Raw genomic sequence first — 22,277 nt, 5'->3', positions numbered from 1 at the left:
AGTTCAGTGTACACTGAGTGTACAGTTCTGTAGCGTTGAGTACATTCACACTGCTGTGCAGCCATCACCACCACCCGTTCCAGAAGGATTTTCATCTTCTCAAGCTGGAACTCTGTCCCTGTAAAACAGTCACACCCCATGCTGCCTCCCCTCAGCCCTGATGACCCTTGTCTACTTTCTGTCTCTATGATTTTCACTACTCTAGGTACCTCCTATAAGTGGAATCACACAGTATTTGTCCTTTTGTGACTGGCCAATTTCACTTAGCACAATGTTCTCAAGGTTCATCCATGTAGCATGTGTCAGAATTTCCTTTCTTTTTAAAGCTGAATAATAATATCCCATTATGTGTATATGCCACATTTTGTTGATCCATTCATCTGTTGATGGACACTGGCTTGTTTCCATTTTTTGGCTATTGCGAATATGCTACTATGAACACGAGTGTACAGATATCTCCCTGAGACCTTGCTTTCAATTATTTTGCATGTTTACTCAGAAGTAGAATCGCTGGATCATATGGTAATTCCATTTTAAATTTTTTTTGAGGAATCACCATGCTGTTTTCCATTTTTTATTGCACCATTTGACATTTCCACCAGCACTGTGTAAAAGTTTCGACTTCTCTACAGCCTCACCAACATTTGTTATATTGTCTCTCTCTCTCTTTTTTTCTTAAATAATAGTCATTCTAATGTGTGTGAGGTGGGTTAAACTCTTTTTTGACCACTATCCTCTATTAAAAATATATATATATTATATCTTAACTTATAGTATATACATATGCACACACATACTGTAGCTAAAGGAGTTTTATAAAATAGGCTGGGCACAGTGGCTCACGCCGGTAATCCCAGCACTTTGGGAGGCGGAGGCAAGTGGATCACCTGAGGTCAGGAGTTCAAGACCAGCCTGGCCAACATGGTGAAACCTCATCTCTTCTAAAAATACAAACATTAGCTGGGCATGGTGGTGGGCACCTGTAATCCCAGCTACTCAGGAGGCTGAGGCAGGAGAATCACTTGAACCTGGGAGGCAGAGGTTGCAGTGAGCCAAGATTATGACACTACACTCCAGCCTGGGCAACAAGAGCGAGACTCTGCCTCAAAAAAAAAAAAAAAAAAAGAAAGAAAAAGTTTTACAAAATAAATTATGATTGTTACATGGGATGTACTCTGATAATTTCTATTCTATACTATTATTTTTGATATAAAAATGCTGGTCATGACCCCACTAAATTGCGTTCATTGTTGGATCCACTAATGGGTCACAAGCTGCAGTTTGAAAACCACTGGCCTTAAGAGTGACTAGACTTTCCTGGAGGCCTGGCAGAGACAGATCCTGGGAGATCATCTGTTCTCTCTCCTTCCCCAGACAGGCTCACACTCTCTAATCCAGAGAGGTCATCCTCCTTCTTTTTAAAGATGTGGAGACAAAGAAAAGGAAGGAAGGGAGGAGGGAAGGAGGTGAATCCATCATGGCCAATGGTGTGGAGCCCATGAGAAGGACCCACTGCGGGGTTCTGGTACCTGGCACACCCAGGAGCCAGCACTGTGCTGGGGCCATCCCTGCCTTAACTCACACGCCCAGCAGCCTCTGTGGGGAGCCTCCTTGCCCAGCCCCAGCTTGCCCGGGTGGTTCTCAGAAGGCCCACAGAGGAGGGACAGAGCTTGTCCCCGTGAGGAAGGTGTATCCCTGCCACTCACTCATTTTCAACAATCGGTCCAGTGGACGCTTCAAGTTCACATAAGAGAGAAAGATGGTGGGGAGGGACGTGAAAGACTCATCAAGTAAAGAAAATGAAGAGCACGCCGGGGCAGGAAGAGGCCTCCATTTCAAGACACTGGATTTGGCCAGGTGCGGTGCCTCATGCCTGTAATCCCAGCACTTTGGGAGGCCGAGGCCGGTGGATCACCTGAGGTCAGGAGTTTGAGACCAGCCTGGCCAACATGGTGAAACCCCATCTCTACTAAAAATACAAAAATTAGCTGGGCGTGGGGGTGTGCGCCTGTAATCCTAGCTACTTGGGAGGCTGAGGCAGGAGAATCGCTTGAACCCAGAAAGCGGAGGTTGCAGTGAGCCGAGATAGTGCCACTGCACTCCATCCTGGGCAACAGAGCAAGACTCTGTCTCAAAACAAACAAACGAACAAAAAACACTAGATTCAAGTCAGGCCAGGGGTCCCGAGATATGTGATCTTGGGAAATCACTTCACCTCTCTCTGCCTCCATTTCCTTCTTTGAAGATTGGCAATAATCATAGTATGGTACCTACTTTTTTTTTTAACTATAATTTTTATGGCGATAAAATTCATATAAAATTCACCATTTTAACTCTTGAAGTGTACAATTTAGTGGTATTTATTACATTCATAATATTTAAAAAAAATTTTTATTTTTTTTTCTTTGCAGCTCCAGCTCAAATGATTAAATTTTTTTCTTTTTAATTTTCAGAGATGAGGTCTCACTATGTTGCCTAGGTGGGAGGCTCAGGCAATTCTCCCACCTCAGCCTCCTGTACTTTCATAATCTTGTACAGCCATTGCCACCTATCTAGCCCCAGAATATTTTTATCCCCCCAAAAGAAACCTCTTACCTATGAAGCAGTCAGTCCCATTTCCCCCTCCCCCATCTCCTGGCAACCACCAATCTGCTTTCTGCGTCTATGGATTTAGCCATTCTGGGCATTGCATGTAAATAGGTTCATACAATGTGTATTTTGTGTCTGGTTTCTTTTTTAAAAAAAATAAATTATTAGTGTTTGAGACAGAGTCTCACTCTGTGCCCCAGGCTGGAGTGCAGTGACACAATCTCGGCTCACTGCAATGTCTGCCTTGGGGCTCAAGCGATTCTTGTGCCTCAGCCTCCCAAGTAGCTGGGACTACAGGTGTGCACCACCACGTCCGGCTGGCTTCTTTCATTTAATGTAATACATTTAAGGCTCATCCATGTTGTACATCTCAGTCCTTATTCCTTTTTATGGCTGAATAATATTCCATCATGTGGCTATACCACATTTTGTTTATTCACTCATCAGTTAATGCACATTTAGTTTGTTTTACCTTTTGGCTATTGTGAATAGTGCTGCTCTGAACATTCACGTGCAAGCTTTTGTTTAACCATCTGTTTTCCCTTCTTTTGGGTGCACACCTGGGGTAGAATTGCTAGGTCATATGGTAATTCTACATTTAATTTTTTAAGAAACTGCCTCTATTTCATTTTGAGATAGGTACATGAAGCACTTAGCACTGTGCCTGGCACAGAGTAGTAATGAGAACAATATTTATCATCATCAATGACAATTTCTAAGTGCCAAGTATTTTATATTTTACTTGTATTAACACATTTCATTCACATTACCATATGAGGTAGATGTTATTATTCCCATTTTGTGGAGGGGGACTGAGGCCTGAGGAGTTTTAAGCAATTCATCCAATTTGTGTAGTAGCTGACCCGGGTAGAGTTAAGGCTGAGAGGGCAGAGGCAAGGCCCCAGGGAGGCCAGTTTCAGCTCAGTGGGAGGATTTTCTCACTGTTAAAGGCGCTGCTTTCGCCAGTAGTGAGCACTTTGTCCCTGGAGGTGTGTGTATAAGTTGGGCTAATTATTGAGCATGTCCTGAGTCGGGCAGTGTGATTCCTGGGGTATCTTCAAGCCCTGTTAGGACACACAAGAACCAAAGTGGTCCCTGGGCACCAGTAACTCAGAGTCAGAAGGAGGTGATGCCAGGTGCGGTGGCTCATGCCTGTAATCCCAGCACTCTGGGAGACCAAAACAGGAGAATTGCTCAAGCCCAGGAGTTCAAGACCAGCCTGGGCAACATAGTGAGACCCTGTCTCTACAAAAGTTTTTTTTTTTTTTTAAGAAAAGGAGATGTGATGGAGAGTTAAGAGGACTTCTTGTCCCCAGTGAGCTCAGATCTTTGAGTCAGGGAGCCTGGACCTGTGACTTGGTGAGGCCCCAGGGATTGGGCCAACCACAGGTCTGGGGTACCTGGCCCCGGGGCTGCTGCCTAGTCATTTCTGACTCGATTTTCCCAACTTTGCAGCCCGAGGAGGCAGAGAGAGTGAAGGCCCAGGCTCAGGCCCTGGGACTGGCTGAAGCCCAGCCTATGGCTGTGGTACAGTCAGTGCCCGGGGCACACCCTGTGCCAGTGTACGCCTTCTCCATCAAAGGCCCTTCCCATGGAGAGGTAAGGTTCTCCCCAGCCCCAGCCTCCCCTCCTGAAGGCCTGGGTTCTACCAGGAAAGTGAGCTGGCACTGGGGTGGGAATCCAGGCCTTCATCAGTTCAGCTCTTTGTGGGAAAGTGTTTGCTCAACGCCTTCTCTGTGCTCTCTCCTGTTCTTGGCTGCATGGTCAGGGAGCTCCCCATAAGCATGGCGCACTCCCAGCCCAGCAGGGGTGCTGAGACACCCAGGGCTGTCAGAGGCCAGCGGAGACTGGTGGACAGCAGACAGTACCAGCTTGGGAAGGCTTCCTGTCTGAAGAGAGACGTGATCTGCGTGGTTGAGAGCAGAGGAGAGGGGACAGCAGGAGCAAAAGGGTGGCCCCAAGTCCCTGGCACTCAGGGCAGGCTCTGCCCACCCACCCCTGGAGGCACCTGACCTGGCTCTGTGAATCCCTCTATGCAGGATGTCTCCAATACAACCACAGCCCAGAAGAGGAAGTGCAGCCAGACCCAGTGCCCCAGGAAGGTCATCAAGATGGAATCTGAGGAGGGGAAGGAGGCAAGGTTGGCTCGGAGCTCCCCGGAGCAGCCCAGGCCCAGCACCTCCAAGGCAGTCTCACCACCCCACCTGGATGGGCCGCCTAGCCCCAGGAGCCCCGTCAAAGGAAGTGAGGTCTTCCTGCCCAACAGCAACCATGTGGCCAGTGGCGCCGGGGAGGCAGGTAGGGAGGTGGGTAGGGCAGTGGCCTGGGTGCTGCCCGCCAGGGCCTGGGCGGGGCCCCTCTTCTGTATTTTGGCCCCATCCAGAAAGCCCAAAGCCAACAGGAGTCCCTTATTCCCACTGAATAAGATAGGGAAAGTTCACAGTGTGCCTGGGGGTGAGAATGGGCACAGTTTACCATGTGTTTTGCCATGATTAAGGTGTGGGGAGCCTGACAGGCTAAAATGCACAGTTCTATGAGTCCTTTCTCCCAAACACTACTGTGCCTTTGCACAGGGCAGGTCTCCACAGGAAGTTTGTTGGCTGATGCCTAGCATACTCCCAGAGAGGGCTTGGGCATACCATCACAGGAAACTGGACTCCCCGTGACCTTAACTCTGCTCTCTCAGTCGACACCCATCATTTCCCCAAGTGCTTCTGCAAAGGCCACCTACCTAAGTATCTCATTTGTCAAAGTTATCTTCTATGAACACTGCTAGGCAGGTAGTCAGTTGGGCAGGAGTTGAGGTCAACCCAGAGAAATCTGGAACAAGAGAGTTCTTCTTGGATCTGCTTCACCCAGAGTACAGCTTTGTTCTTCATTCTGACTGAGCCCTAGCCCTGGTCACACACTGAGCACTGACTGATATTCCTTACCCACAAATGCTATTGGTAATCGATGGGTTTTGATTAACTAAATGAAGCATCTTTTAACTCTAGACATCCCAGCTCATGGAGCTGAGAATGGGGACAAACAGTGTGCTTCTTTAGGATTGCAGAAGGTTCCAGACCAGGTAGTGGTTGTCAGGCCTCCTGTACAGGGGGCAAATTCTGAATTCTGGGCAAATAACTTAATTGAATATTCATAGATAAGGCACAGCAAGAAATTATGGAAACCCATTTGTGAATTACTCAAATCCAAATGCAAAGCAGAGTCACATTGGCACACACAGTCGCTGTTCCTGTCCCCCTGCAGGGCATCCGTTGCCCCCAGCCCACCGGCCTGCAAGGATTCCCATAGGTGCACACCCACACCCCTCCCAGCATGCGTCCTAGGCAGTTCATAATGCATCTCCCCTTCCCCGTTTCAGAGGAACGCATTGTGGTGATCAGCAGCTCGGAAGACTCAGATGCTGAAAACTCGGTGAGTGGCCCAGAAGTTCAGCCCAGGACTCCTGCCTCCCCCCATTTCAGGTCCCAGTGGGCACAGCCACAGCAGGTGACTCTCCGACTTGCCTTGCGCCTGGGGAATTTTCCAGTGGGGCATTGAGTCCCAAGCTGTGCTGAGGACAGTCTCTAAATGCCAGCTGCATGCCTGGACCACCCCAGCTCTCCCACTACACCAGGGCAGGAGCCTTCAGTAGCCATCTGTACTCTTCTGAAATGCTGATAGCATGTGTCCAGAGCCCTGTCTCTTTCCTGGAATGTCCAAGGCCTTTGTCTGGAGCTTCCTTATGCATTTTCTGTACTCTTAAGTCCTCAGTGAGGAGGGCTGGACAAGAATCTATTCCTTGGTTTATCGCAGCCAGTGGGGGCCAGTGAAGGGGTGTGAGGCCACGGGGCAGCTATATAGGGGCCAAACAAGTGAGGTTTGACTCCATCCATGTAGAAAGAACTATAAATCTATTCCACAGTGAAACAGGTGGCCTCATGGGTAGTGACCCTTCTGTCCCTAGAGGTTTATTACTAGAGGCTGGGCTATCACCTGTCCAGGGGAAAAGGAGATCTGAATAGAGTGAAAGGTTGGACTGGGTGGCCCCTGAGGTCTCTTCCAGCCCTCAGTCTGAGGTTCTGTATTGGAAAGTGCATGGAGCCCATGGAGACCGCCGAGCCACCGTCCTCGCCAGCCCACTCCTCGCCAGTCCACTCCTCGCCAGCCCAGTCTCTGCTGAGAGCACAAGGAGCCTCCAGCCTGCCCCGTGGCACATACCACTCCCCAGCTTGGCCTCCCTACCAGCCCGCTGAGCAGGCTGCCATCCCGGATGCTGAGCCTCACAGCCAGCCTCCTGATCACCAGGAGCGCCCTGCCGTCCACCGTGGGATCCGCTACCTGTTGTACAGAGCACAGAGAGCCATCCGCCTTCGCCATGCCCTCCGCTTGTACCCTCAATTGCATCGGGCCCCTATTCGGACTTGGTCTCCCCACGTGGTCCAAGCCAGCACTCCTGCCACCACAGGGCCCCTCAACCATCCTGCCAATGCCCAGGAACATCCTGCCCAGCTGCAAAGGGGCATCAGCCCACCGCGCCGGATACGAGGGGCTGTGCGATCCCGCAGCCGCTCCCTCCGGGGCTCCTCCCATTTATCCCAGTGGCTCCACCACTTTTTTGCCCTCCCCCTCTCCTCCATGACTTCCCAGCTTGACATCTCTTCCATGGTGGGGGCAGGGGAAGGCAGAGCCCAGATTCTTGGAGCAGGTGTTCCCCCTGGGGATTCTGTCAGAGGCTCCATGGAGGCCTCTCAAGTGCCTCTGGAAGCCTCTCCAATTACATTCCCACCACCCTGTCCCCCAGAAAGGCCCCCTATCAGCCCAGTCCCAGGCCCCCGTCAAGCAGGCCTCTGACAGTGCTACCCTTCTCTTGTAACCTTGCAGCCAACACCCCTGCCTGGCCCCTGAGCTGCCTCCTCCAGCCCATGCTCTTACAGGCGCTGCACAGAGTAGGCACTCATTAATTCTTGGTTAAGGAATGAATCAATGAATGAATGGCTATGCATGGACCTCTGGGCAGGGAGACCTGGGTCTTCTCTGGCTGAGAGGGGAAGGCTAAGGCATGGCTGAGATTCAAGCCACCATTCCAGGCCTCTTTGCCCAAGAAAGAAACTTCTGTCACCCTTGCACCCTCCTGTGTTCTGAGTCCCTGGCCAATAGCACAGCCTTCCATGCCCCAACCCCCACCCCAAGCCTCTCCAGCAGGCCTCTGCCAGGGTCTAAGCCCATGAGCACAGGGACTGGCTCTCCCAAGACCTGGCAGATGTGGCTGCTCAATAAACACTTGTTGAACCATCACCCTTGCGAACCCTTATTCCACGACCATCACGTTCTCCGATGGATCCAGCTCCTCCCTGCAGGCTTGTTCTCTCTTCCCTACGCTGGAACTCGGTTCTCCTCTGGGGATACCATGTCCCCTCTTCCACACTCATGGGCATCAGAGGTGGGAGGTAGGGTCAAGGCCCCCTGCTTCCTGGACTGTTCCAGCCCCCTCCTGGCCGTCTGGTAAGATCCTCTGTCCCTCTCAGGGTGGGCCCCATGCTCCCCACCTCATCTCAGACACCCACCTGCCCACCCTCACTGAGGGCAGACGTGAGCATTCACCTCTCAGATTTCTTCTCCTTGCTCAGGTCCTGCCTTCCTCCTGAGTGACTTCTACATCCACCAACCTGCCCGCCACTCCTTAACCTCTTGGGTCGTCACCCCATTCCCCCAGACAGCTGCCTGCCCCGTGGCCATGCCCTGTACCTCGCCATCACCAAGCACTGTCGGTCCCTCAGCCAGTCCTCTCAGACTCTGACCGCAGCCTCCTGTTCCTTGAGCTCTCAGTCCTACCTTCGCCTCCCTCCAGCCCCGCGCACTCCCCATTTCATCCCATCTTTCATCAGAATTGCAGCTCCCTGCCCAGCAGAAAATCCTGGAAGGACTCAGGAGCTTGTCGCCTCTGTGCTGCCACCTGGAGACCGAGATCTGCAGGAGAAAGGCCTGGGAAAACAATGAGTAGTTGCCTGTGACTGCTAAGGGCTCCTTGGTGCTCCGCCCAGCATGTCCTTTCGCTCTGCAGGGCAGCCCCCGCCTGCCTTTCCTCACTGGGCCCTTGTCCCAGCCTCACCCTCAGCTGATGGCGGCACCTTCTGCTCCAGAGAGAACACAGGAGCTCTCCAATGGCATAGGGACAGTTGACATCTTGCTCTCTATTTACAGATCCCCATCGCGCCCCTTCCCTGTCCTCGTTAGGGTGGAAGGGATGTCCGCCTGCCTCCAGGACTCACCCTGTGCCCTGGCCCCAGCCCTTGACCCCCTGGGAGCCTCACTCCTCCTCCTCCTCTCTCTTGCATCTTCTAATGTGTCCACTGCCTTCTGAACTAAACACCCTGAATGAGGTCTTTCTCATCTCAGAAAACTCCACCCACTTCTCTCTCCAGCTGTCAGCTCCCCTTCCTCTGCTCTCCTTGTTTACACTTCAGCTCCCTCCTTGCCCCTTCTTCAGGCCCACCTCCGGCGCTTCCCCGCCAGTACCAGGGTGGCCTCCGTGCCTCTAGGTGCACTGTCGCGTTTAGTCCTTATCCTTGACCGGCGCCGGGCCTGGTCTTTCCTGGAAAGATCGCCTGCTCGGATGCAGCTCTGGGCACTCCTCCTCTCCTCTGCAGGCTCTGTTTTGTCTTGGGTGTGGTGCTCCTGCAGCTTTGCTGCTGGGCCCTTTCCTCTTTTCAGTCTGTGTATTCTCTCAGGTGCTCTCAGCCACGCCCCTGACTTCAGTTACTGCCCAGGGGTAGCTGATACCCAACACTTGCACCTGCCTGCCAGACCAGCATGGCCAGTGACCTTCCAACAGCTCCGCATGGATGCCCATAGGTACCTCAAACTCAGCACCTCCTCCTCCCGTCTCACTGGCTCGCCCCACTCTCTGCCTGGTTGCACAAGCCAAGACCCCAGGGCACCCCCCTTTTGATTATTCGTCACATCCAACCAGTTATTGAGTCTTGTCTTTCTAGGGTGTAAATTCCTCTGAAATCTGGGCACTTCTTTCCATCCCATAACCTTGGTAAAATTAAAGCTACCACTGACCCTGGGTAGAGGCAGAAGCCTGGGAAGGAAAGGTGGAGAATGGGTTTGGAATGCCAACAGTCTCCCCAGATGTCATGGAGAATCAAGTAGAGGGACCCCAGCAATATTGGGGGTGGGGCGGGGAGTATGTAATGCTCAGCTATCAGCAAGGAGTCATTAGGGGCTATCCAGTGAATTAAGGGAGAGGGTAAAAGCACATTTCGGGTGATGATGAATTAAATACCTAGGAGCTCACATTAGAGAGCAGGCCTGGAGACGTGGGGAGAGAGCCAGAGGACCGCTGCTTTTGTGTATATAGCTTTAAGACACAGGTTTTAAAAATTGTTACAGGAGTTCCAAACTTTAGAAAATATATATTTTAAAACCCCAACAAATTAGGTCCCCCCTATGCATTTCTCACCCAACTTCTGGGCCCTTCCCAGCTCCTGGTGCCCCTAGAGTACGTCCAGCACCCCCACTGCAAATTCCTACTCCCCAGCTTGGAGGGGGTGGGGTGATATTCCCAAGGTGATCCCAGCTCCCACCTAACCCATCCTCCCCAGCTCTGCAGCTTGTATCCAGCCTTGCAGTGAGGAAAGTTGCAGAATACTGGTCTGCTACAATATTACACTTTCCAAGTGTATCAGGGCATTTAGGGACCCCTCCCTTGAGCTTCAGCTGTGTCCTAGGGATTCAGTGAGAGACTGCTTGTGCAAGGAGGAGCGAGAGGCAGCAGGGCATAGTCATGGGGTGGAGCAGTGAGTCCCCCAGGCCTAGTTGTGGAGTACCTGGGGTGAGGACTTTGCTTAAAAACTGCCAGAGTGGGTCAGCAATGTGCCTGCCTTGGGGCCCCTGCTTTAGGATCCAAAGTGGAAAAGATAGGTGTTCTCACCCACTCTTGTGACAGATTACTGGCTCCGGTGCCTCGGTGGCAGCAGCAACAGGAGGGGGCCAAGGCGAGGGGGCAGCCTGTGGCAGAAATGGCAGTGGTGACGGCGGAGGAAGGGAGGCCTGTGGGGAATGGCTGATCCAGGGGAGGGGCTGTGGCACTGATGAGTGTGTGTCTGAGAAAATGAAACAGAGGTGCTGGCCAAGAGGCTGGAGCTGGGCAGAAGGGCAGCAGAGGCCACAGGCTGGCCGAGTTTATGGTCCAGTTCACTGACAACATATGCAGTATTCCTGGGGTCTTTGAGACTTTGCAAGAGCTGGGGTTTTGTGTCTGCAGAAAGATAGCAATGCATGTGTCTTGCCAAACTGATCCCAGCTGTAGCTGATGCTTAAGTGCTCAGAAAGTTCTTCAGGAGCTTGAGGGCGCTTGATAAGTATGAATGTCAGATGCTCTGTATCTTCTAGAGGCTGGATGCTGACTATCAGAGTTTGGCTTGTGTTTGGCTGATGAGCAAACCTGGAATGAATCGGTGACAAGGACAATTGTTCTCAAGCTGGCTGTACATTGGGGAGTTTTCCCAACTACAGATTCCTAGGTCCCATGCCCAGAGATTCTAATTGAATCAGTCTTGGGTGCAGCCTGGGCCTCAAGAGTTTTTTCTTAAAGCTATGAATGCCTAGCCAAAGTCAAGAACCACTGAATCAGGGGATTCATTGCATGTCTGCGGTAGAGGAATGCTGCTCATTTGTTTATAGATGTGGCAGTCTTGAATGCAGGTGACATTTTCATAGCGGGGTGTAATACAGCAGAGGAGGGGAGAGGCTGGATCTTCCCTGATGCACCTTCTGGACTTTTGGAATGTGATTACAATGCCAATCCAGCCACTTCCTCTGAGCATGCTTGGGACGACTGTTCGACCTGCTGTGTTGAATTAGAATGCAGTTGACCTGCTCAGGCCATGAGATCTATGAGGAAGGGGAGTGAGATGGATGTAGCTCATGAGCCAGATTGCAGGTGTATCCAAGTTGCACGTATATACTGAAAAAATCCTGGCTCTCACGAGGCTCAGCCTGAACACAGTTTTGCATTCAAAGAAACAATGTCTATTAACCAAGTATAATAAAGAAATAAATCCCAGTATTTACTTGCATCTTTTGAAAGAACATTAAATAGGGAATCCAGCGCATAACCCCAGCAGCGCTTCTTCAGTCCTTCTTCCCCTTTTCTTTGGCGCCTGGCATCTCTCACTGCGTAGCAAAGCTTTCCCCCTTCATTCCCAGTCCTCACACGCAGGCTCAAGGCTCTGTTTCCCATCTTCTTTCTTCTGTCCCCCTTTTCTCTCCCAAGCAAATCTAAGCCTTTTCCAGTGACTGACACCCAGTTATCCTAATTTGCGGAATAAGGCCAAGGTGTGGGGCCTGGGGGCAGAATGGGAGAGTCTCCCCTAGTGAGCAGGGAGGGGAGTATATCCTGCACCAGGCCACTATGTCTGATGGCCCTGCTGGCAAACCTGAGTCTTTCGGAAAGTCTTGTTTAAATACGTCAGCACTCCCCAGCCGTGATGCTGGAGTTTAAGGCGGGGCAGGAGAGAATTCTGAGTTCACAGCTGGCTGGAGTTCCAGTGAGACCAGCTCCATGGGTGGCCATAATTTATGGAACTCCCCAAGGGCAAGAGGAATTTTGGAGGAAATGAGTCAGGGCTGAAAGATCCAGCCTCTCCTCCATTAACAAGCTTGGTGGAAAGGGGGTGTCCTTTTATTAAGGGAGCCAGTAGAGGTTTCTTAGAGAAGGCAGCTCGAGTAAGTTTAGGACAAAGGACATTTCCCTGGCCCCGGGACAATGGAAGGCTCTAAAAATGAGGTTCTAGTGGCTGCCATAAATGACCCTGCTGTAATGATGGGAGAGGTCGCCTAAAGAGACAGCACTGTGGCTCTCCAGGGAGCTCTCCTCTTGGAAGAGCAGATCTGAAGGTGAGAAGACTGGTTCTAAGGCCAAGGACATTGCCCCGAGCTCTGTGGAGGCACTCAGGAACACAAAGGGGCATTTGCAGTTGCCTTTGGGGCAGGAAGAACGAAAAGGAGAAAGTCCTGTGTGCCGTGTCAGTGGGTGGCAGCATGGACTCAGCCTCAGCTATTGGCACCAGGGATCTGAACCAGGGAGGACCCAGAAGTGGAGCCCAGCCCCTCCGCCAGCTTGTGGGAGAGCGCTGCTGCCCGGTGAAGCCTGGAGAGAGGAAACAACTGGATTCTCCCAAAGCGGGAGGCGGTGGAGTCTTCAGCCACCCAGCTACAAGCTAGGAAGACGCCTTGCAGAAGGCTCCTTACAGGGAGGAAACCGAGTCGGAAAGGCGAGACAGCAGTGTGGGCTCACCCGGAGCAAGACGTGTGAAATCAGCCTTTGACAGCATGGCTGAATGAGGATCTGGAGATGGGAGGCGCTGGGCAGACTCTCTGACTAGATCCTTGGATATGAAGAGGCAAAGCCAGCTCTAGATGGATTCATAGTGTGTGTGTGCTTCTGACAATAACTGGCAGAAAGCTGACAAGCCTGGAGCAGGGCTGTGAAATGCAAATCAAGTGAAATCCAGCCACTCCTAGGAAAACCCACCACATCTTAGGTTACTTGTGGGTGGTAATGCTTTTTCTCTCAGTTGAAGCTTGGTTGGAAACAGATGTTTCACTTAGGCGTTGGAAAGGTCTGGGGAAATGTGCTGTCTCCTAGGCCAGGGACATTAGCCAGAGGCCAGAATTAACTGAGGCTTTAGCACCAGGTGACACCAACTTCATTGAGAAGCCAGAGGCAGTCCATAAAGAGGAAAAACCCAAGGCCTGCCCTGGACTCTGTCCCAGCCATGCTCCCAATTGGCCCTGTGATCCTGGCCATGTCTCTTTCTTGCTGGTCTCTGGCTAATGTCCACAGGTGGCATTCATGGGAGGTTCCAAGTTGGTCACCAAAGACTAAACATCTGGACTTGGCAGCTGAGCAGATGATAAGCAATTAACTCTGTATTACCATCAGAGGCTCCACCTCCCTCTGTAGTCCCAGTCCCTTGGGAAAATCTCAGAGCTGGAGCCCTTCCCTCATCCTCTGGCTCCCCACCCCATGGCTTCTCGAACTGTGTTCCCACCAGGACCTTGGGGCAGGAGAGAACGCCTCACCTGAAGGACTCCCAAAACTCAGGTTTCTCCAAGCCGCTGGGGCAGACGCCAAGAGCCTCCACTGCTCTCTCACTGCCAAGGACCTGGGTGTCCACCTAGATATGGCCTTCAGGAGACCAAGCAGTCCTTCCCCTCGCCTTTGTGTAGGACACTGGCACCTCGGCTGACTTCGGGGACAAGAAAAGGCAGGCTCCCGACCCCTTCCAAAGAATCATCTGGGGTTCAAGATGAGGCTTCTTTGTCCCGTCCCAAGTTTTTGGTGTTCCTTCTGAGTCTGCTCAGAAAGATGAAATTAGGAGCAGACATCTCAGGTCCTGCCTGCCATAGCAGATGGCTCCTTCCCTGAGCCTCCATAAGCAACACAACACACTCATGCACACACCCACTGGCATTTTCTCTCACACTTCCATATGCTTGTGTCAACGCAGGTTCACAGCTCACACTTAACTGTGCGTGTACACACAGACTTAGCACTTGGATTCATTCCCACACATGCACGTTCACAACCTGTGTGTGTCACCCTCCCTCCCCTACTCATGAGGGTGTATGCCCTGGTTCACACATGTAACCCTCACATGTGACACACCCAGTTCACACCCATTCATGCACACATACCTTCTCTTGTGCACACATGTCCCCATTCCCAGTGGTACACCCTCCTTCATGTGCACACAGATGCCCCCAGCTACACCAGCTTGCTAGTGTTCTGCACAGGTGCTTGCTTTGGCCCTCTGAATCCCTGACGCTTGGTTTTTCTGTGTTGCAGTCCTCCCGAGAGCTGGATGACAGCAGCAGTGAGTCCAGTGACCTCCAGCTGGAAGGCCCCAGCACCCTCAGGGTCCTGGACGAGAACCTTGCTGACCCGCGAGCAGAAGACAGACCTCTGGTTTTCTTTGACCTCAAGATTGACAATGAAAGTGGGTTCTCCTGGGGCTACCCCCACCCCTTTCTAACTTAGTCTCTGAGTCCCAAAAAGAAGTGCAGGCAGAGCCATCTGCCAGGCCCGGGAGAGCTCTGAGCCCTGGCCAACAACTACAGCCAGGCTGGGCAGAGCACTCAGGCTCACCTGGGCTCCTGGCATGTCATTTGCTGGCTTGAATAAAGACGTCCGCCTTATCCAGTGCCTGAGTGTGCGAGGGAGGCAGATGCCTCCACAAGTGCACCTCTGACCAGTTCTTCTCTTAGACAGAGAGCCTGGGGAACACACTCCTAGACAGAAACACAGTGCGTGAGCTCATTGCCGTGAGCCCTGTCATCCAAGTAAGGCCTCTGGCTGTGCTACACATTTCTGAGTAGAGGGCCAATCCCACAGGTGGCTGCACAGGGCTGCCCACAGATCCAAGGTCACAGAGGGATCAGACCCCTTATCCTGGAAGCCCCTCGACTTCCTCCACTGCTTGCCCTGGCTCTGCAAATGCCCCTCCTTGAGCCAGAGCCCCAGGCCGTACCCTGTGGCATGGACTCAACATTGGGGCTAGCCCAGCCAGACAGAACCAGCAAGTGTTTTCATGGTACAGGAAAGTCATTTGCAGACCTCAGTGGGAGGCTCTTGGCCTTGCTGTGAGTGGAGTGCTGTCTATGTCCCAGGGCTCTGACTGTGCTGGGGTCCTTGAGGGGATTGGAGGAAGGAGCATGGGATGGAGAGCTAAGTTCAAACAGCCTGGGATCTCTAGTGCAGGTGGCTGAGGCTGACAGAAGACAGGAGGGACCTGTATCCATGGGGTTTGGCCAACTCTGGGGCTGGTAGTGGAGGAGGGGAGAGCTGGATCCCCAGCTGGTGAACAAAGTGTTTGGAGGGCAGCCGAGCCTCCCCTTCTGACTGCTATCCCGTCAGAACCAGGGTCAGAGCTGCATCTGGGGGCTGATGTGTGGCTACTGCCAGCAGGCCCCAAGGTGAGGTTCTCTAGATGGTGGGTCAGCAGCCCTAGAGGACCCCCTGCTCCCACCCCAGAGCTCTCTGTGCCCCTGGGTCCTCACCCTGATCTTCTCTCCTGCCCAGCCCAGAAGATTAGCCAGCTGGCTGCGGTGAACCGGGAAAGCAAGTTCCGAGTGGTCATCCAGCCTGAAGCCTTCTTCAGCATCTACTCCAAGGCGGTGTCCCTGGAGGTGGGGCTGCAGCACTTCCTCAGCTTTCTGAGCTCCATGCGCCGCCCTATCTTGGCCTGCTACAAGCTGTGGGGGCCTGGCCTCCCGAACTTCTTCCGGGCCCTGGAGGACATTAACAGGCTGTGGGAATTCCAGGAGGCCATCTCGGGCTTCCTGGCTGCCCTGCCCCTCATCCGGGAGCGTGTGCCCGGGGCCAGCAGCTTCAAACTCAAGAACCTGGCCCAGACCTACCTGGCGAGAAACATGAGCGAGCGCAGCGCCATGGCTGCCGTGCTGGCCATGCGTGACCTGTGCCGCCTCCTCGAGGTCTCCCCGGGCCCCCAGCTGGCCCAGCATGTCTACCCCTTCAGTAGCCTGCAGTGCTTTGCCTCCCTGCAGCCCCTGGTGCAGGCGGCTGTGCTGCCCCGGGCCGAGGCCCGCCTCCTGGCACTACATAACGTGAGCTTCATGGAGCTGCTGAGTGCACACCGCCGTGACCGGCAGGGGGGCCTGAAGAAGTACAGCCGCTATCTTAGCCTGCAGACCACCGCGTTGCCCCCTGCCCAGCCTGCTCTCAACCTGCAGGCTCTGGGCAACTACTTCGAAGCCCTGTTGGAGGGTCCGGCGCTGGCACGGGCAGAAGGAGTCTCCACCCCTCCTGTTGGCCATGGCTTGGCAGAGAGGGCCTCCCAGCAGAGCTGAGAGGAGGGGGTGACTGGCTTGGAGTCTCTGGTGGGCAGAGAGGGATGGGGTCCCTGAGCCAGGCCCCACCCATCACAGCATTCCCAGGTCCTGGTACCCAGCCCTCAGTTGTCATTTGGTTCAGAATCAGTTCCCTTTCTCTGGGACCAAATTTCCCTTCTCTAAACATCCTACAGAGAAGGGTCCAAAGCTGAGCACCCACCACCCCAGGTGTGCACCAGACTCCTATTAGCCTCTCCTTCCAGGAGCTAGAACCAGGGAGGTCCTGAGTGAGGAAGGCATGACCTCTGGGCTCTCTAGGTGGCCCTGGTCTTTCCCCATCCATCCCACCTGCCACTACCTTGGGTGCCCTTACAGCTCTGCCCTGACCCCAGCCCCCGCCCCAGGACACCTGCTGACAGCTCCCACAGAGAACAGTCTGAGGGGATGCTGGCTACAGTGCTGGCAGCCCATGGTGACTCGAAGTGCCTTCCAAACCAAACTGCCCCTCATGAGGTTAGGGTCCTCCACCCTCCACCTGCCCAGAGGTCAACTCTGTTCCCTTCTCCTTTCATCCCAGAGGGGCCTCATCTGCAAAGACAGAAACTGATGTTCCACGCATGTCCCTGCTTCCAAAGCCTGACCTTGCAAAGCTTGCTTCCTTCCTCCTGGCTGCACAGACACCTCTGCTTGGCCACAGCTTTGCTCTTCGGTCCTCAGGCCACCAGACCCCTCACAGCATGGCCCTTGGCTCTTCCTGCACTGCCCTCACCCTCAGCCGTCCCAAGGAGTGCCCAGCACTACTCAGCGTGTAGTCCAGGACCTGTGGCATCAGCATCCCCTGGGAGCTTCTTAGAAATGCAGACCCGTGGGCTCTACCGCAGGCCTCTGGAATCAGAATCTTCAGGGTGGGGCCCAGCAGTCTGTGTTTTAACAGGTTCTCCCGGTGATGCTGGTGCATGCTCAAGTTTGAGAACCTCTGCTCTCATAGACTCCTCCTCCAAGGGGAAGCAGTGTGGAACAGCAGAGAAAGTCCTGTCCCTATCTCTGACTGTGCAGTGAGTGTGGCCTAGGAATAGGCCCCTTCCTAAGCTCTAGTGTCCCCATCTGCAAAATGGGCTGATTGGCCTCCATGGTCAGAGCTGCCATCTGGCTGCGCCATCCTGCATTTTTAGGAATGGAAAGCAGGCCTCTGAGGCAGTGGACAGGAAGATTTCTCATCCTTGAATTCTAGCTCCCATTCCAAACTGTTAGTCCCCAACCTTGTGGTCACATCAGAGGTCAACAGCAGAACAGAGGCAGGTCAGGGTTGTCTGCTCTGATTAGCAGAACAATGGACCCTTCCTCCTCCTCCCTCCTTCCCATCCCTTCTCATTGGCTCCCTGCTCCTGGGATGCTTCCCAAGCAGCCCAGGCCTCTAGCCTCCATGGCTGATGACCTCAGCTTTCACGTGGTGAAATCTGTGTACCCATACTGCAGCCCCATCCCATGGGGGCCCTGAAGACCCACTGAGGAATTCCGTAGGGTCTTGTTCCCACGACCGGAGTGCTGGTTCTCACAGTGAACTTTGATGCATTTAAAATAAGATTCTGATGCCAAACTGTTAAAGCGGGCGCTGGTTCTGAAGCACCGATGGAAACAGATTGATGCAGATGGAAGGAGGAAGGAGACTGGGCCCACTGATTTCCAGCCCCACCATGTGTGCTGTTTTCAGATGTGATTGGGGGGTGTTCTGCCCTGCCTCCACTGTCACAGCCTTTAATAAAGATGTGAATCTTGAAAGCCTGATGCTCCAATCACAGACTCTGCTCAGCACCCCCAGAAGAATCACTGAGAAGCCTTTTGCCTGGATAGGAGGGGTTCTCCCAGGCACAGGCTTATGGCCACTTGCCCAGCACAACTGTGTTTTGTGGGGCGTCTTTTAGGACTTAGCAGAGCTAAGAGCCCTTTGTTGCTCAGTGCTGTGAGCCTTAAGCTTGTGAACCCCCCCATGACAAGTGGGGAGACCCAGGGTAGGCTTGCCTTTGGATCATCTCCAAATGGGAGTGCCACATGGAGGGAAAGAAGCACTGATTTCAAGAATTACTTCCTAGAGAAAGTCGGGAACTAGAGACCAGAGTCTGCAGGAACTTTTCCACTGCCCCTCACTGGCTAATCCTGTACTTCTCTCTGTGTTCCTTGAGTGACAGGTGGTAAAACCCTTAAAAAGGGAGGTGTGGGAGGCCCAGGGCTTTGGTAACAGGTGATGAATGTGTTGTCTTGACCATCACAGATGGAACTTCAGTTAGTACCTGAGGGATTCCCATGGCACAAGCATTATAGGAATTAGTCCATCACTGGTGTGGGTGAGCAGCCAGGTAATGCGAATTGATCAGTGCCACCACCCCTGACCCCAACTACCATCCCAGATGCCCAGATTCCAGTCCTGGAGTTTTATTCTCTCAGCTTGATCCTTTGACCAAGAAGATCCAGTCCCAATATGTCACCTGTGCTTCATCTTTGGACTATATCTCAGGTGTTTACACGTCAACTAATGGGAGCTTACTGGGTTAGAAGTCAGGACACTGAGTTTCAATCCTCACTTGGTAGTCTGTGGCCCTCTTTGGCACATTTGCCTCCCTCTTTGATCCTCAGGCTGTGCCTCTGTCAAACAGGAGAATGTGGCTCCTTTTGACTTCAAGGGATCTTTGTGGGAAACAATGAGAAAATGTGTGTGAAGATAGCTTTTTGGTAAATTTTAAAAGTACACAAATTTAAGATCTTACTGCTTTATAAAGTGCTTTATGAATTATAGGAAAATAAACACATTTTAGATCTTAGAAAAAAACAAACATGGGCTTGTCTTCAGGGTAGTAAAGAACAAGATCTGGGATGAACAAACAATTGTGGGGGTCCTAGGGTCTGAGGGAGCCAAGATCAAGGGGCCAACCATGGAGGGGCTGGGCAGGAGGTGGCACTGTGCTCAGCACACCCAGATGGGACATTTCAGTCACTGGGGCCCGGAGTAGAGAACAAGCTTTCTGTGTGGCAGCTCAGCGAAGCCCTGCTCCAGGGTCTCCTTCTGAGGCCTGAAGTCATTTAAAAATCTGCTTTGCCCCCAACCCCAACCTGGCTCTTAGCTCCAGCTGCTGTCACAGAGCCTGGCCAGGCTGTTCTCCCACCCTCCACCTCCCCTTGTCCTGGCCCATGTCCACCCTTCTCCCTGCCCATGTCCACCCTTCTCCCTATCCCAGCCTCACTCTGACTGCTGGCCCCAACCCTGACCACTGTCCATGCCTCAGAGTCTCACCCTCAGCCCAGCCCTGCCAGCAGGCCCCCTCTCCTTCTCTGACCTCAGCCTTGTCTCTGCCTCACACCCCAGGTGCTTCCAGCACCTAAGCCTAGAGTAAGGGGCTCCCTTCTCATCTTTCTTCACTCCTCACAATTAAGGAAACTCCATGGCTAGTGTGCATCCCACCCGGGCTGGGATGCACCAAATGTCAAGTCAAAGGGGGTAGGACACTGGGGACCCTGCCTGGGGAGAAGGGGAGCTGAGCTAGGGCTGCTCCCGGACTCTGCCAGCAGAGGGCGCTGCAGCCCCCGCACGGTGCCTGCAACGGGCGTGGGCCACGGTGGTGCTGGTGGTGCTGGTGATGCTGGCGTTGCTGGCGTTGCTGGCGGTGCTGGCGGCTTAGGCTCAGGCAGCTCAGTCCTTTCTAAAGTGCTATGCGCGCTTCCCGTGGTATGGTAGATAACTGTAGATACGAGGCACGTGAAGAAACTTTTTTTTTTTAAATGCTAAACCTTTTATATTTATTTTAACATCTGTTAGAAACAATACAACCAGGCCATGCGCGGTGGCTCACACCTGTAATCACAACACTCATTTTGGGAGGCCGAGGAGGGTGGATCACTTGAGGTCAGGAGTTCGAGACCAGCCTGGCCAACATGGTGAAACCTGTTTGTACAAAAAATACAAAAATTTGCTGGGTGTGGTGGCCCGTGCCTGCAATCCCAGCTATTTGGGAGGCTCTGAAGCAGGAGAATTGCTTGAACCTGGGAAGAGGAGGTTGCAGTGAGCCGAGATTGTGCCACTGCACTCCAGCCTCGGTGACAAGAGTGAAATTCCATCTCAAAAAGAAAAAAAAAAAAAAAGAAAAAGAAAAAAGAAAAAAAAGAAACAATACAACCAGCTCATCGAAAGTGTGATTTCTGGCTGGGTGTGATGGCTCAAGCCTGTAATCCCAGCACTTTGGGAGGCTGAGGCAGGTGGATCATGAGGTTGGGAAATCAAGATAATCCTGGCTAACACGGTGAAACACTGTCTCTACCAAAAATACAAAAAATTAGCTGGGCGTGGTTGCGCGTACCTGTAGTTCCAGCTACTCCGGAGGCTGAGGCAGGAGAATCGTTTGAACCTGGGAGGCAGAGGCTGCAGTGAGCTGAGATCGCGCCACTGCACTCCAGCCCGGGCAACAGAGCGAGACTCCATCTCAAAAGAAAAAAAAATGTGATTTCTGCGATCTAGTTGCTCAAAATGACGCTGAAGTGGAATTCTTTAAAGATCCACTTAGGACAAATAGTAAGTAACCCCATACTCGGAAGGGATGCAAGTAGAGCAAAACTTATGACTGTGGAAGTGAATGACCTGTTAATTTGGGGAAATACTGGGTTACCAGTGGACTTAGGGTGAGCTCTACAGCTAAGGATAGGGCCCAAGTTAGAACCGGGGTAAGGATGGGGTGGGCTTAGAATCGGGGTGAGGGTTAGAGCTAAAGTTCAGGGGAGGCCCCAGGTTAGGATTTGGGATTAGATCAGATGGAGGGGCACATCTGGTGCTTAAGGTTGAGAATAAACCTTAGGAATTAGGAATTGAGTTAGAATTGGGGTGAGTTAGGAATTTAGTTAGAAATGGAGTTAAAGTCACTCTTCAGGCCACAAGTCTTTGTGACTTTAGCAACTGAAAAGTCCATGGAACTGTGAACAGATGGGCAGGAGCTTCTCAACCCCCTAATAGGCACCCCAAGTTCAATCTGCCTTTCCCCCCAAATCCTCTTCTAGAAGCACCTGGCAGGGGATCTGCCTGAGCTCACAACTCCAACAAGGTCAATGTACACCAATCGGATTGGAGGGACCAAGGAGTGGGCAATCCTGCCCAGGAGAGAGAGCATGGGACAACCAGGTAAGATAACTGGGTACCAGACACCATTTCACCATTTAGCACAAGTAACCTTCTTTAATCTTCCCAACTGTCCTATGTGGTTACAGCCCATCTTCCTCCCACAGAGGAGCACAGCAGAGCAGCAAGGCTGAGTACCTTGTCAGGGTCATTAAACTTGCATGTGGCAGAGCTGGGATTTGCCTGCGGGGAGCCTGTGTCTAGACTGGCACCATCTGTGGCCCACATCATGGAGCGCATGGCCATGTGTTGGGGGCAGGCTGCCTGGTCTGTCCTTCTCTCCTTTCCATGCTCTCCTGAGCTGTCAGTCTCAGGTGATGCAGAAAGCAGGTCCCTGGAAGCTACCCCCACCTTCTTGTCCCTGTGCTTTTAATTTTTTCGTTTAGGGCAGTGTTTCTGGACCTTTTTATAATTATTATTATTGTCCTCTTAAGGAGCATTTTTAGCATTTTTTCCCAATTGTGCCTCACTCTATGAAATTTTAATACCATAGATACACCGTACATTCCATAGGATTTTCTAGATACAAGATCGCATCATCTGCAAATAGAGATGGTTTTACTTCTTCCTTACGTGGACATATGTATGGACGGTGAGCCTTTGGAGGGTCAGAAACCATGGTAATAGCTAAAATGGTCAACTGTCCTTCCTCCCCTGCCTTTTCATCCTCTGTGGGGTAATAATG

General features: G+C 52.4%; 1 protein-coding gene across 11 annotated transcripts in view; it reads left to right on the top strand.

The window, feature by feature from the left end:
• PML (PML nuclear body scaffold) overlaps positions 1-19,376 on the top strand; it is a 53,236-nt gene extending 33,860 nt beyond the window's left edge. Inside the window, exons 5-9 of one of the 11 annotated variants that reach the window (XM_032174888.2) lie at positions 4,045-4,188; positions 4,629-4,887; positions 5,957-6,009; positions 14,435-14,585; positions 15,668-19,376. In XM_032174888.2, coding sequence (XP_032030779.1) covers positions 4,045-4,188; positions 4,629-4,887; positions 5,957-6,009; positions 14,435-14,585; positions 15,668-16,455 — 1,395 coding nt within the window. In that variant the 3' untranslated portion in view covers positions 16,456-19,376. Of the gene's footprint in view, positions 1-4,044; positions 4,189-4,628; positions 4,896-5,956; positions 6,010-6,629; positions 7,873-14,434; positions 14,816-15,667 lie in introns of those variants that run through there. The other 10 variants (XM_032174894.2, XM_032174889.2, XM_032174897.2 and 7 more) reach the window with 10 other exon arrangements.
• Positions 19,377-22,277: the final 2,901 nt, after the last annotated feature.

This window comes from Hylobates moloch, unplaced genomic scaffold (assembly GCF_009828535.3).
Source record: "Hylobates moloch isolate HMO894 unplaced genomic scaffold, HMol_V3 SCAFFOLD_14, whole genome shotgun sequence".
Lineage (NCBI taxonomy): Eukaryota > Metazoa > Chordata > Mammalia > Primates > Hylobatidae > Hylobates > Hylobates moloch.
Note: the sequence above shows the minus strand (reverse complement) of the source record. Positions and strands in the feature narration are given on the sequence as shown.